The sequence below is a fragment of the Melanostigma gelatinosum genome, assembly GCF_949748355.1.
Source record: "Melanostigma gelatinosum genome assembly, chromosome: 17".
Lineage (NCBI taxonomy): Eukaryota > Metazoa > Chordata > Actinopteri > Perciformes > Zoarcidae > Melanostigma > Melanostigma gelatinosum.
The window spans coordinates 21,331,168-21,344,740 of record NC_136650.1 but is presented as its reverse complement, the minus strand read 5'-3'; the positions used below and the strand labels follow the sequence as shown (position 1 = coordinate 21,344,740).

The following is a 13,573-nucleotide window of genomic DNA, read 5'->3' as shown; positions in this document are numbered from 1 at the left end:
ACCTCATGCATAGAGATTATTATTACGATTACACCATGGATGATCCGCCTGATCCCCAATCAACTGTGAGTCGACGTGCTTGCAAGTAACGTATCTGTGAGGATTGTTTTCAGGACCTCGGACAGCGACAGAAGACGAGCAGCAGCCGTAAATACGGTCGTACGTAGTTATCGAGCCAGCTGGAGTACAAGCTTAAATATCACGACTTTTAGCCATCTAATCAAAAGGTTGTTGCAGAAGCAGTCGCTGCTGCCGGAGTTGAACAAGAACACAAACTCGCAGCACGTTATGTGTCAAATATGCGTGTTTGCATTACAAATAAAGGACTAACCCTGAGCAGATCTCCTCGAAGAATCCTGGACACGACGACGATTTCCGCTTCCGCAGTTTTCAGCACCACCTGCTAGTCCACGCCCCCTCACGATGTGCTTTTGTTTTTTTACTTATTATTTTTATTCTCAATTAAATATACATGTCTGTCCACCAGTTGTTTGTCTTTTATAATGCAACTGAAAAATAAATTAGCAGGAAATTATTTTGTTTTCCTGTAAAATTACAATTTGAAGGAATTTCACGAGAGTATCATTCCGTTTAATAACATTTCAGATGCATTTCGGAGAGTGGGTTATGCTTCAACGGACGGCGTTCTGACACACACACACACACACACACACGCACGCACACGCACACACACACACAACCCCCCTCACAGAAAAGAAGAGAATAAATGAGTCACAACCACTACTCCCACATCAACAACAGTTGAATCAAGATGGCGGCCGAGGGCGAGTACGAGTCGATCCTGTGCGTAAAACCCGATGTCAACGTTTATCGCATCCCGCCGCGAGCGTCAAATCGCGCATACAGGTAAAGGAATAACCGCCGTGTCGTTGACGGCGCTTTATAATATGGTTTTAACGCTTTAACGGTGTTTGGTGTCGCTCTGTGCGGGCATTTCACTTTCACTGGGAACCAGAGCACGCTTACAAATCACGAATAGGGAGGAGGGGGGGGGTTGAATGAGTGGAGATTAAAAAAATGTCCAGTTTAAAATATATTATTTTACGGATTGAATCGCTGGTTCTCTGTGTGTCGCGTTGTTGTTCAGAGCGGTTGAGCTGTCAGAGATGTGACTGGCCGTTTGTCATCGTGCCAGGACAGTCCCGCTCCTGTGTGACAGCTCGGGATCCTCTTCACACACTCACACCATTGAATTGAGACCAAAAACACATTTTCAGGGTTTTCTGTGTGGCTCGTGTTTGATTGAGATTCATTATAGATTCAAACTTGTATGTCTCCCTGTGATGCGCATTTGAACTGTCTGGGTTCCACATGGAGAGATCATAAAATAAACATATGGATCCATATGTGCACCAGCAACCTTATCTGATCGAGACGGGCTGCAGTATGAGAGTGTGGGGATTAGAAAGAGAGGTATGAATGTGTATCCACCTTTTTATATTCATATACCGAAGCTTATGAATAACTAGATATGTTAAAAACATTTTAAGGTGGTTTAATCCAAGACAATTCTGAAGGTACATAAGATGACAGAGGTTAAGAAAAACAACTTTTTTCAAGTGTTACTTTCACCTCTTCTTCAGGTCCCTATAACAAATTAAATACTGCATACTTGCACCTCTATACCTCTCAAAGTATTTAAAATTAAACAAAAATATTTGCTTCAACTGATCATGTCAAAGCGATAACCTGTTCTGTGGCATCACAAGTAGAGAGATGACTTCATTTATTTCACTGGTGTCATCAAAGATATCTTTGGGTAAAACATGAATTAATACCTGAAAAGATGAAAGATATGTTTGTGTCATTCACAGCGATACAAATCTAAGATTATATCACAGAGTTTCACATACTCTCATCACGGAGGTATTATGCTAAATGTCATTTTTTTCTGATGTTTTTTTTTTCTTCAAAATCTAGAGTTCATTGTTAGTTATTTTAGGGTTTCCATTGTAAATATAAAAACAAATTTATTTGTGAAACAGTTAGTTGTATAGTTAATATACTTTATCATTTACTGTTAATATACCCCACAAACATCTTGTTTATCTCCAGGGCAGCTGACTGGAAGCTGGATACTCCAGACTGGTCGGGTCGAATGAGGATCACAGCCAAGGGACCAGTGGCGTATGTCAAACTGGAGGACAAGGTCTCAGGTGGGACTTCATTGTGTGTTGTACTTCAATGTTTCATTAAGTGACACGACCTCCGGTTCTGCCGAGTGAAGCCAGTGCTTCATGTGTTAAAGCTGCATTCTCTCTCGTGCCCACCAGGGGGCGACTCCTCTGGTTGTATAGAAGTCTATAGAAAATGACTCTACTTCTCTCTTGATTTATTCCCTCAGTAAACATTGTAAACATGAGTTTATGTCGCAATCTCTAGTTTCAAGTCTTCTTCAATACAGCATGATGTTCATTTAGTACATTATGGTCCATTTAGACCATAAAGCAGGGGATGCTTTAGGGCGGGGCTTACTGTGATTGACAGGTCTCTACCACAGCCGTATACTGCCACGTCACTCCACAGTCTAAATATGGTCACCTCTGTTCATCAGTTGCGGAAAAAAACAACATGACGACGGCAAAATCGCATAACTCGAGGCTTCAACACGTCAGTCCACAAACCAATGTGTGACCTCACGATGACTACGTTTACTACAGTCGGGGTCCTGACACATTGTTCTCTCTTTCATCTCTTGTTGTTTCCCCTCGTGTCCTGCAGGGGAGCTGTTTGCCCAGGCACCCATTAAGGAGTATCCCGGCACTGCCATGGAGACGGTGAGCGACTCCAGCCGATACTTCGTTCTGCGGATACAGGATGACAACGGTGAGGTGGTGAATGAAAAAATGACCACGAAGCCGGCCATGTTTGAAGTCCCCTTTTTTGTCTCTGTTCCTGAAACATCTCTCGTCCGCAGGTCGCAGCGCTTTTATAGGAGTCGGCTTCGGAGACCGTGGGGACGCTTTTGATTTCAACGTGTCTCTGCAGGACCACTTCAAGTAAGCAGTGATTCACGTCTTCTCCCAGAGATGAAAGTAGTGGGATTACTCTCACACTTTTCAAACTTCGAGTTTGGTTGGAAGCATATACATTCACAGCAATGACTGATGATTAGACTTTCAGTCTTATATTCCTTATATTTTCTACTGTCCCAAAACCCTCTGCAGCAAAAGCAGTCCACTCCCAAACGAGACGCTTGTCTTTGAGATGTACAGCTCTTCACTTGTGGAAAGCGGCACGCTGTGGTTTTTGCTGGAATCTGCTGAGATGCGTTGTTTATTTGTGTATCTGTGCTGATGGTTTTGTTTGTGTGTGTCTCTGCAGATGGGTGAAACAGGAGCATGAATTCAGTAAAAGTGCCCAGCTCGGGGATTCGGGACCTAAACTGGACTTGGGCTTCAAAGAGGGACAGACCATCACACTCAACATCGGGGTAAGAGCCTCAAGATGTGCAGCTGTTACCACAGTTTCACAACATTTTGAATAAAACTTCACTGTTGGTAAGTGTAGAAAGTAACAGTCTGTTAGTCGGTGGTTTTACAGTTAAATTAGCCTGAAAGTAGTCTAAATAAATCAGAAATGACTTAATGCTGCCTATAAAACAAAAACTGGAGCTCCAGTGTAACTCGAGATGAAAAGCTTTGAGGACCATCTGTAATTCACAAATCAGTCAAATCATAATTTCTATTTCGGTGGCAACTTTACATCACATGGCTCTTAAAAATCAAGCAACATTTAACAAAAACATGGGATAAAACACAAGGAAATGGTGTTAAAAGTCTGAGCGATGTAATCTTTCTTTGTCTTGGCCTCCAGCAAGGTAAAAAGAGGGATAAGCCCCGCCCACAAGGCTCAAGTGGGTTTGGACTCCTCCCACCTCCACCTGGAGGCAAGATAGCCCCGCCTCCTCTGTCAGGCTCATCCAATCACAACATAGTCCCCCAGACGGGGGACATGGCAACAGGTAGGTTAGCGTCTTTGTAGTGAGTGAAATGTCTGTGCAGCTTCAACCGACGGGACTGACCTGTTGTCTTCATCCCGGTGGTGATTAGTTTCTTGTGAAATGAGCTTCAGGCGGCAGGAAAATGAAGTGAAATGTGTGTCAGCTGCTTTTTGAATGAGTTTTGTTGCGTGTCTCCCTGTATCTCTGTCAGACTGCCTGTTGGAGCTCGACAGTAGCAACTCGAACACAGTGGTTCAGTCAAACCCTGGTTCAGATCTTTGGGGAGACTTCTCCGCTCCTGCAAGGTAATGTACACTGTGTGTGCCAAAAGTATGTGGACAGCCACATGTAACCCCTTTCATGGGGAACCTGTTTTTGGGAGAGAAGACCTTCATCTTAAAGGTGTTGGTGGTCGAGTTCAGGACTCGTCACATTTGTCCACACCAAATAAAGTTATTTTTAAACTACAGCTAAACAATTCAAATAAATTGGTTAATAACTATTGGTCCAAATAAAGTGATCGTATTGTCGTATTAATCAAGTCACAATTTTAAAAACCTCAGTTTTGTTGTTTTTGGCGGCACCTGTGGTGATGAGGAGTAATTGCAGGTGTTTTTTTACTTAACACTGCAAATGTAAGGGCTTTTATCAGAGAGCCAGAGGTGATAAATAGTGACTCACTCGACGTTTATTTAAATTACAATATTACCTTAACAGAACTCTCATGCAATTATTAAAATAAATGGGGAAGATGTGACTCATGTTGAGTTTCTAAGCAGTAGAATGAGTCTAAATGAGTGTCAATATACTTTTAGCCATATAATTAAATATTGTTTACATACATATGTGCATTTTACACATCATACAAATGTGAGTTTAAAATGGCATGTTTTTAGTTCTTTTTTTTGTCGCAAGGTCATAACATGCAAAACACTGGTATTGTCCTTTTTAATAAGTGATTAAGATATTATCTGAATACATAAAAAGAAAAGTTAACATCGGTTTGTGTCTCCAGCTCCGTTCCACCACCGTCGCCACCGCAGGACGCCGGACACTGGATCCAGTTTTGAGTCGCCGGCTGTCTCGTCGGTTGTGATCTCCATCTCACCTGCATCTGTGTCCGTAGCTTCCTGTGCGCACACACACACACACACACACACACACACACACACACACACACACACACACACTGATCCCAAAGCGTGAAACTCCACAGAGCTGTAGAAACAATATTTCATCCAGAAAGAATCCCGGGTTTCTTTCGAATGGGAAATGACGCGTTAATCAGTTTTAAAGCCATTACTTGATAAGCCATTTCCACCCAAAAAAGATATGCAAGGGCTATGTGTGACGTCCTGAGCAGCAGGTTTGTTCCTTTGTAATGTGGCGGCATCGCCTCCCCAGTAGATGCCGCTCTGTTCAGACCTTTGTTTTTTCTAAGTGCAACAGCTCCCCCTGCAGGAACTGCAGAGTGCTGCATCTCGAGAACAAGCGTAACCGGCTGTGAATAATGTGCAGAGAGCTGCAAAGCTCAGCGGAAGTGAAAGGCTACTTTAACTGGAAGATAGTTTCTTTATTGCTCTAAAGTTGGCACTTAAATCTAATTCATGTGCATCAGCCTTATTATTTCTAATGAATCATAACTTCCCTGAATCATTTTGAAATGACAGCAGCAGTCTGTCGAAGTTATTTAATATAAATCATGAAGAAAGAACAGTTTGAGTCACCAGACTGAACAGAGGTTTAATGACTTCTTCACACGGTGAGTGGTGGAGTATGGCCTTGTCCACATGTCTCTAAATGAATGATGATGCAAATGGGTTCAAAGATGCAACTTCAAAAAGTTGTCAATGTCAATTATTTGCATTTTTACATACTTTCACTGCATTTTTTACAAAGAAGAATAAGAATTAAACATTGTGCCCAGTTTAGCGACGGGTGTTCGTCTGCTGGCAGTTAATTCAATCGACTTAAATAACAATCAAATTTCTTTCACCTCATTCTAATAAACGTGCCCTTTTAAAATAAAATGCATCCAGTTGGATGTCATAGATGAGGTAAAACAGAGCAGCAATGCCGGACTCGTCGTCACAAAGTCATATTGAGCCTTAGACCAGTTCTCCTTTCTGATATCGGAGGAAAGATGTGATGTGGAGATGCGTTACAGCTCTACCTTTTTGCATTAAATATGTAATTGTGTCCACTCGATTTACATCTTTCTGTTAAAGAGAAAACAGAGGCGCTTTGGAAGTGGAGTGTGATTGAGTGCACATTCATTTAACTGCTTTTTCTGTTTGAAATGATCACGAAGGTTTTTCTAGTTTTGCTTTTAATGGCAAAATGTTGAGGAGCCTTCAGCACTAAAGACTGTTTCATGGACGTCACAGATCTGGATGAACGGTTCAGGAGTTCAACAAGTCAATCGTGTTCAACACGAGCCTGAAACAGCAGATTTAGACAATCGGAGGAAAATATTTGGAATTTAAAGGAGTAGTTTGACATTTTGGGAAATACTCTTATTTTTTCTTTTGCTGAGAAATGGAAGAGATTATTGATATTATTCTTTATGCATTTAATGTGAAGCTGGAGCCAGGTAGCGTAGCTTAGCTTAGCATAAAGACTGGAAACGGCTAGCCTGGCTCTGTCCTAAAGGAACAAAGTCTCACGAATGAACTCGTCACAAGAGTGGAACTATTCCTTGAACATGTTAGACCACTGAGTGAGTTTCTCTCAGTGAATGGACCTGATGTGGCTTATTTCACTGACTGTGGAATGAAATGTAAAAAGAAGCTCTTTTACTGAAACCATGTGCACGGTTACAGATGTGAACACAGCGGTCTCGGGACTCGAGGGCGGGAAAAAGGAAATGATCGTCTTTCTTCACCTGATGATGAATGTCTGAATGGCAGCAAATTATTTGTTGGTAGTTGTGCAGAAACGTTGACGTGTGGAATGTTACGAGCGTTACTCGCCTGTGAATTAATTTGGTTTGCATACATCTGCTTGTTTTAAGGTGGGCTGTGATCAGATCACAGGAGCTGTGTGACTTGGCGTTGAGATGATCGGGCTGATGGATGGTGACATGTGTGTTGTGTTTACATCGCTCGCATCGCTGGCTGAAATGTATAAAAGGAAATGTCTCCCATTTCTCACTCATTCCACTCCGGCTGTAAAATCACTGGACGAACACTTTTGATTTATGACCAATGTAATGAGAAAGAGGCAATAAATCCTTTCAAAGGACGTGTGACGTGTGATGTCTTATTATTATTATTATTATTGTTGTTGTTGTTGTGGAGCACTCAAGCAGCTCAACGTTGCGTAATGTCAGGACATGAGGTCATTGAGCAGAAGCTCTGAGCTCTGCTGACGGACAGAAAGAGAGCGGCAGACAGCTGGACGGACGGACGGACGCACCAGGAAACCAGCGAGCTCCTCGGGAACTCGACTCCTCTTCCTCTCATTTCCTCGTCACCTCCCTTCAACCCTGAGGGCCATTTTAACCTTTTGCAGCACCGTCTGACCTCAGGTCTGCAGGGCTCAAGCTTGTGAGTGAGTGAGTGAGTGTTTGAGTGTGTGAGTGAGTGTGAGTGTGTGTGTGTGTGTGTGTGTGAGAGTGTCTCGCTCCCCTTCTGATCCGGGTCCATTCCTCCTCTGTAACACACACCCAGCGGCACATCCCTCCAGAACACCGTGTCATATTCACGCATTCATTTGGATCCTCGTCACAGACATTCAGGACTTTTAATACACTCGATGTCCCCGCTGAAGATTCTGTTTCCCCTTTTTCAGAGAACTTATCCCATCTCCCATCATCAGTGTGATCTCGAGGTTCAGCATGCAAACTGTGCTATACTCAGGAATAACGTGGAGTTTCATTACTCAGGCTGTCGAGTCGAGGTAAGGGACGGACGGACAGAAGCACGGCCAAAACGCTCCCAAAGACTTTGGGCTAATCTTAGCTGAGCATCACTTTCAAAGCTACGTACATCAGCACTTCATAAAATAAATAGACCAGTACATTTTTCCTATTTGGCTCACGGTTGTGATGAGAAGAATTCGGAGCAGGTGGCCAGAGATTACGTCGCAGTCAGAACACAGCGTGTCCGTTGCAGGAGATCCGTGTGCGTCCTTCAGATCCAAAGACGAGTTACCGGTGTGGTTACGATGCCGGCAGAACAAAGTGACCGTGTTGTGAAAAAAAGTGTTGTAGCTGTCTTTCACACTTAGAGCAGGTTTAAGAATGAAACAGAAGCTCTCAGAGGCGTATAGTTAAATCAAAGCAATAGATTTATTTATCAACAGAGTCATTCAGCCCAGCTATCAAAAACAAGCTTGGGTGCTAATGGATGAACTTCGCAGAGATTCACCATGAGACACGCTTCAACACATCAGCGTGAAACTTAATATAGGGGGTCCACCCCTTGCTACACATTGGCCAAAGTCAAAGATGCAGGCGTGGCACGTTTTTACGTTATGACACCTGGTTGGAAGCCGTGAATGTCCATTCACCTTGGCCCCTCCCAATAGGCGTTGGTTTCCATCAGTGTGAGTGAGGAGTTCCATGCGAGAGGTCCTAAGAAGGAGTGTGTGAAGAAGCCGGGCTCAGCTGGGGCGTTGGCCCTCGCTTGAATCTCACTGTCTATTGTGTCTTCCTTATCTTCTCTAAAGATGGCTGCCTGTTCCTTGTGACGCAGTTAAATAAGTAACCTTTCACCTGCTTCTCTCTGGCCTTGCTGTATGCTGTGAGCACTGTATAAGTGGTTAATAGAGCTGCATAAGCTAATGGTTATTTAAAACTACAAATATGCTAGTGATTAATTAAACTGTATATAAGTCAATTGCTACTTAAAGCTGTATATAAGCTAGCTGTTAATTAAGCTGTATATAAGCTAATATAAGCTAATTTTATCAACAAATCCCTCTCTTGACGTCTGAAGGACGTCACTTTCTTTACCTTCCTGCCCTGTTCTCACGCTGGTGTCTGCCTCTGCCTCTCCTGACCCTACCAGGCTGTTCTGCTCTTCCCCTACTGGGTAAGCTCCATAAGGAGGGGGTGGTAATGGTTCCTTGGAGAGGGCAGTGGTGATAGGACGGCCAACCAAAGAACGAATACAGGGTATTATACAACATCCACATGAGACCAGTATTGCAATGAACACACCCACTGACACTGCTATTGACAAGATCAGGTGCTTCCATTTTCCAAACATGTTTTCCATCCAATCTCCAAATGGATTGTTCACACCCGATGCTTCCTGCATTTCTTTTGACAGTGCCCTCAGACTATTCAGTGCTTTTGTGACTGAACCGTCCGGCGCAGTATTGTTGGGGATGTTAGTGCAACACAGATCTCCAAACATTGAGCAAAAGCTCCAAAGCCATTTTGTTTAGCATAGAAATCAAAGAAGTGGGGCCAGCTGCTCAGCCAGACCCTCTATTGCATCCCTAGTATGATTAGCCAAACGAAGAACATTGTAATGCACATAATTGATACGATTAACATTTTTATTCACAGTTATCCATGGAATAATACTTGCGATACTCTCAAAACCTACTGCAATTTGATATACCAATTTGTATTGATTAGGCACTCCTCTGGTTCACTCCGATTGTATCTATGTAGGTTGGACCTTTGTCCAGACTGAACTATCCTACTGCAGTTGCTCTTTTAGCTAAGATATGTCTGCGTCTGCGTTGGGTCAGGTTTTGTACTTTAAATATGGATGCCAGAGTTGTGCAATTTGGTGGAGTAGCCATTTTAGTCATATTTGTCATGCATGCGTATCCTGTTGGGTCAGATTCAGGATATAGTGGTGCTGGTTCGGTGAACCTAGCTGGTCTAGCTGCAGCACAAGCTATACAGCCACCCATTTTGTTTTTTATAGCATTATCAACAATTCAATTTAACCAAACATTGTCGTTTCCATGTCCTGTAGCTAATTGGATCACCTGGTGGTGGTTGCTGAAAAGTCAAATTACAAATTACAAAACAAATTATGCATTTTGCGTCAGATTACCTCGGACCTCTGCTAGAGGTCTGGACGGCTCAGATGCTGGGGCACAGTGTGACAGGTGGTGCCAAGGTGCTCCTGCTTTACCTATGACTTGGACCGAGTGTGAAGTAACCTCCTTCACTTCGTACGGCCCTGTCCACCTGGGGTCAGTCCACTTTTCTTATGAACTTTGACCCTGACCCAGTCACCCTCTCGGATGAGATTTTTACCTTTTCCTGGTCAGCTGCACTGGTTCGCTGGACCTGTTTGGAGAGAGCCTCCGTGAGAATGATTAATGCAGTCACATATGCCTTCATTTCAACTTGCTGCACATCTAAGTATATGTACATCTATGTATCTATGTATATCTATGTATATGACTACCGTCTCTTGGAGGACCAGGCATTTGCCTCCCTGTCATTAACTCATGTGGTGAAAGATGCGTCTTATTTCCTTGTGCGCTCCTCACTGCCATTAGAGCTAATGGTAAAATTTTAACCCATGTCAGCTTTGATGCTACACATGTCTTCGCTTTTTTCGATTTTGTTGAGAATAAATCTCATGTTGAGGAGAAAACTCAGGTGAACAGACTTAGGTCGAGGCGTTTAGCTCAATTCAAGCAATAAGGTTTATTTGTGACAGAAGTATTATGTCCAGCAGTTAAACGTGCACGGACCTAAAAAGTTCACTCTGTAGGAGCGAATGAAAAGCTAAAAGGCGCTTAAACAGAGTGCGCATGCGTTCATATATTAGGTCCTCCTTTTGGAGCCTATTGGTCAAAGCAATAGTAGGAGGCGGATTTGTTTCTAGCATTCAAATGGCCCGATGGAGCACTGAGCATCTCCGCTCACACTGGCTCACGTCCGGGATCCGCCTTCTCTGGAACGTCAGTGTGTGAGATGTTGATTCAGCCGCATATTGTTATGTTCGGCCAACTAGATAAGCTAGGCGCTAGATATGCAAGGGCGCCTCTTTCTATCTCTAAGATGGAGCAGGCAGTTGAGACTGGTTCTCTGTAAGACTATGTGACATTTAACTGGGGCAAAAGCTATCCTTCAGAGTTCTAGTATTTTCCACTTTGTTCAGGCGAGTGCGAGAGTGCCCCACCTGGCGTTTTTGACCTTCGTGTACTAGAACTCACATATCCGCGTATAAGCTGTGTTTAACATTGAATGAATGTATATTTTATTTACAAATCCCCCTTTTCACACCTGCTAGGTGTGAACTTCTATGTTTTGGAACTACTCATTCAATGGCTGTAACTCTATGTTTAGGTCCCTATCATCTGAATCGTCTGGATCGGAAACTGGTGGGGTGCTATGTCTAGTTCGGGTGTGTGTCTGATTCGGGGATGGAGAGGGAAGAGGGGCAGTTGAATGAGATGGGTGCTGGTGTGTCTGATACTTGGTTTCTAATCCCCAGATCAGTAAGGCAACTAGTATGCCCATTCCCACCCCCATTATAGTTTTCTTCCCACATCCCGCCCCTTCCCAGGTGAAGCGCTGCCGACCTCGGTCGGCGGGGTTTGCATAAGATTGCATAATCTAAGTTCCTGATGCATTTTCCAAATTAGTGCGAATTTCTCCTAGTGTTCTGGTTGGTACCGGTGCTGGGACACAATGTGTCAGGTGGTGCCAAGGGGCGCCTGATTTGCCCTTGACCTGGACCGAGTGTGAAGTAACCTCCTTCACCTCGTACGGCCCAGTCCACCTGGGGTCAGTCCACTTGCGCTTGTGAACCTTGACCCTGACCCAATCACCTACTTGTATCTGCTTTCCAGCTGCCGCTGCTTCAGGTACTGCTCGAGTCCTCTCGATCTGCTTGGAGAGAGCTTCAGCAAGGGAAGTTAGGGCACTCATATAGTCAGACATTTCAATCTGCTGTACATCCAGAGGTGGCATATGACCTCCATCTCTGGGTGGACCTGGCATCGGCCGGCCAGTCATGATCTCGTGTGGGGAGAGATGTGTTTCTCCCCCTTTTCCGGACCTCATGGCCATAAGGGCCAGGGGCAGGGCCTCAACCCATGTTAATTTGGAGCCCGCGCAAACTTTGGCAATTTTGGCCTTAAGGGTCTGATTCGCTCGTTCCACCAGGCCCTGAGATTGCGGGTGATAGACTGACCCGAATCGGTGTGTGATTCCCAGAAATTGCTCTACCTGTGCGAGCATGGTGTTGCTAAAGTGTGATCCGTTATCAGAGCGGATGCATCTCGGCACTCCGTAACGGGGAATCAGTTCTGTCTGCAGCCACCTTACAACTGTCTGCGCGTCTTCTCTCTTGGTGGGAATTGCTTCCACCCATCTTGAAAATCTGTCTACCATTACCACGATGTACCTCTTTCCCTGCACTCTGTTCTCTAGTCCCATATCTGTATAATCTATGCTGATGTCTTGGAAACAGGCAGAGGGCACGGGATAAGATCCCATCGGTGTCTTGAATGGTTTTCTTGGGTTGTGATTTCCACAAATTTGACATTCATCGCAGAAGAGGAAAGATATCGCTTCCATGTGCGGATGCCACCATAGTTGTTTTAAATTGTCCAATGTCCGTTTCTTTCCCTCGTGTGTAGGTCCGTGGGCCCCTGGTAGGAGTGCTGCACACAGTTCTGCTGAGGCAACCACTCTGCCGTCGTGGGCTCTCCACAGACCTTCTTTGTCTTTTGAGGCTCCTTTTCGTGTCCATTCGGACCATTCCTAAGGTCCTGCTTTCTTTTGATGTTCTTTGATGTGCTCGATTGTGAGCTCAGGGCGGATGTGACAATATGAGAAGTCTTTTCAATCGCTTTTGCCACTGCTGCAACATATCTTGCGCACGTGGATTGACCATTTTCCACAGCGTCAAGTTTTGAAGAATGATACATCAGTACCTGTCTCTCACCCCCCTTTTTCTGGAAGAGTACAGCATTGAGTAGGCTGTCTCTTTCAGAAACATCAAGGTGGAACGGTAGGGAGTAGTCTGGGGAAATGAGTGCGGCGGCATGTGCAAGTGCTTGCTTCAAGTGGGAGAAAGCTGCTTCAGCTTCTTTTGTCCATGTGAGGGTGGCAGTAAGATTTCTGGTGCCCACTTCCTTCAACATCTCTCTGAGAATGGTGGTGTTGTTGGTGTAGTCTGGGATATGGGCTCGTGAGTAGCCTGTTAAACCCAGAAATGAGAGAAGAGTGGCAACAGTGAGCGGTTGGGGATGTTGCAAGATGGTGGCCCTGTGCGTGTGTGACATTTAGAGTGCAATGGACGTGGTCCAGGGGAGTTTTGTATGGGAAAAGCTGAATGATTTTTGGTTTGAGAATGTTGAACCAATATTGGATGGCAGGGGTCTGGGGGCCAGTTTGGAGACAGCGTAGCCAGTAAACTTCTTCGTCTGTGGGGGACACTGTCTCTGTAATGGGAGCAAGGGAGAGAATGCGTACTGGCATGGACAACGTGCTAGTTGGTGGGTTGGACGAGACATGGACACCGTCTTGGTTCATCCAGATGATCAGATTGAGGCGAGTCATCAGATCGCGTCCTAGCAGGTTGACAGGGCAGTTTGGAGCAGAGAGAAAGCTGTGCATGAAGGTTGCATCTTGAAATGTGATGGGGAGAGGGGTGGTGTAACATTGTCGAACTGGAG

At 44.5% G+C, this 13,573-nt stretch overlaps 1 protein-coding gene across 1 annotated transcript; it reads left to right on the top strand.

Moving 5' to 3' along the window:
- Positions 1 to 727: 727 nt before the first annotated feature.
- necap1 (NECAP endocytosis associated 1) lies at positions 728 to 7,153 on the top strand (the record flags this gene model as incomplete). The annotated part of the gene is given in 9 exon segments (XM_079288007.1): positions 728 to 763; positions 767 to 867; positions 2,077 to 2,177; positions 2,743 to 2,847; positions 2,939 to 3,020; positions 3,346 to 3,454; positions 3,838 to 3,985; positions 4,176 to 4,269; positions 4,980 to 7,153. Coding segments are annotated over 9 exon segments (831 nt in total). The 3' UTR covers positions 5,035 to 7,153.
- Between the last annotated feature and the right edge of the window lie 6,420 nt (positions 7,154 to 13,573).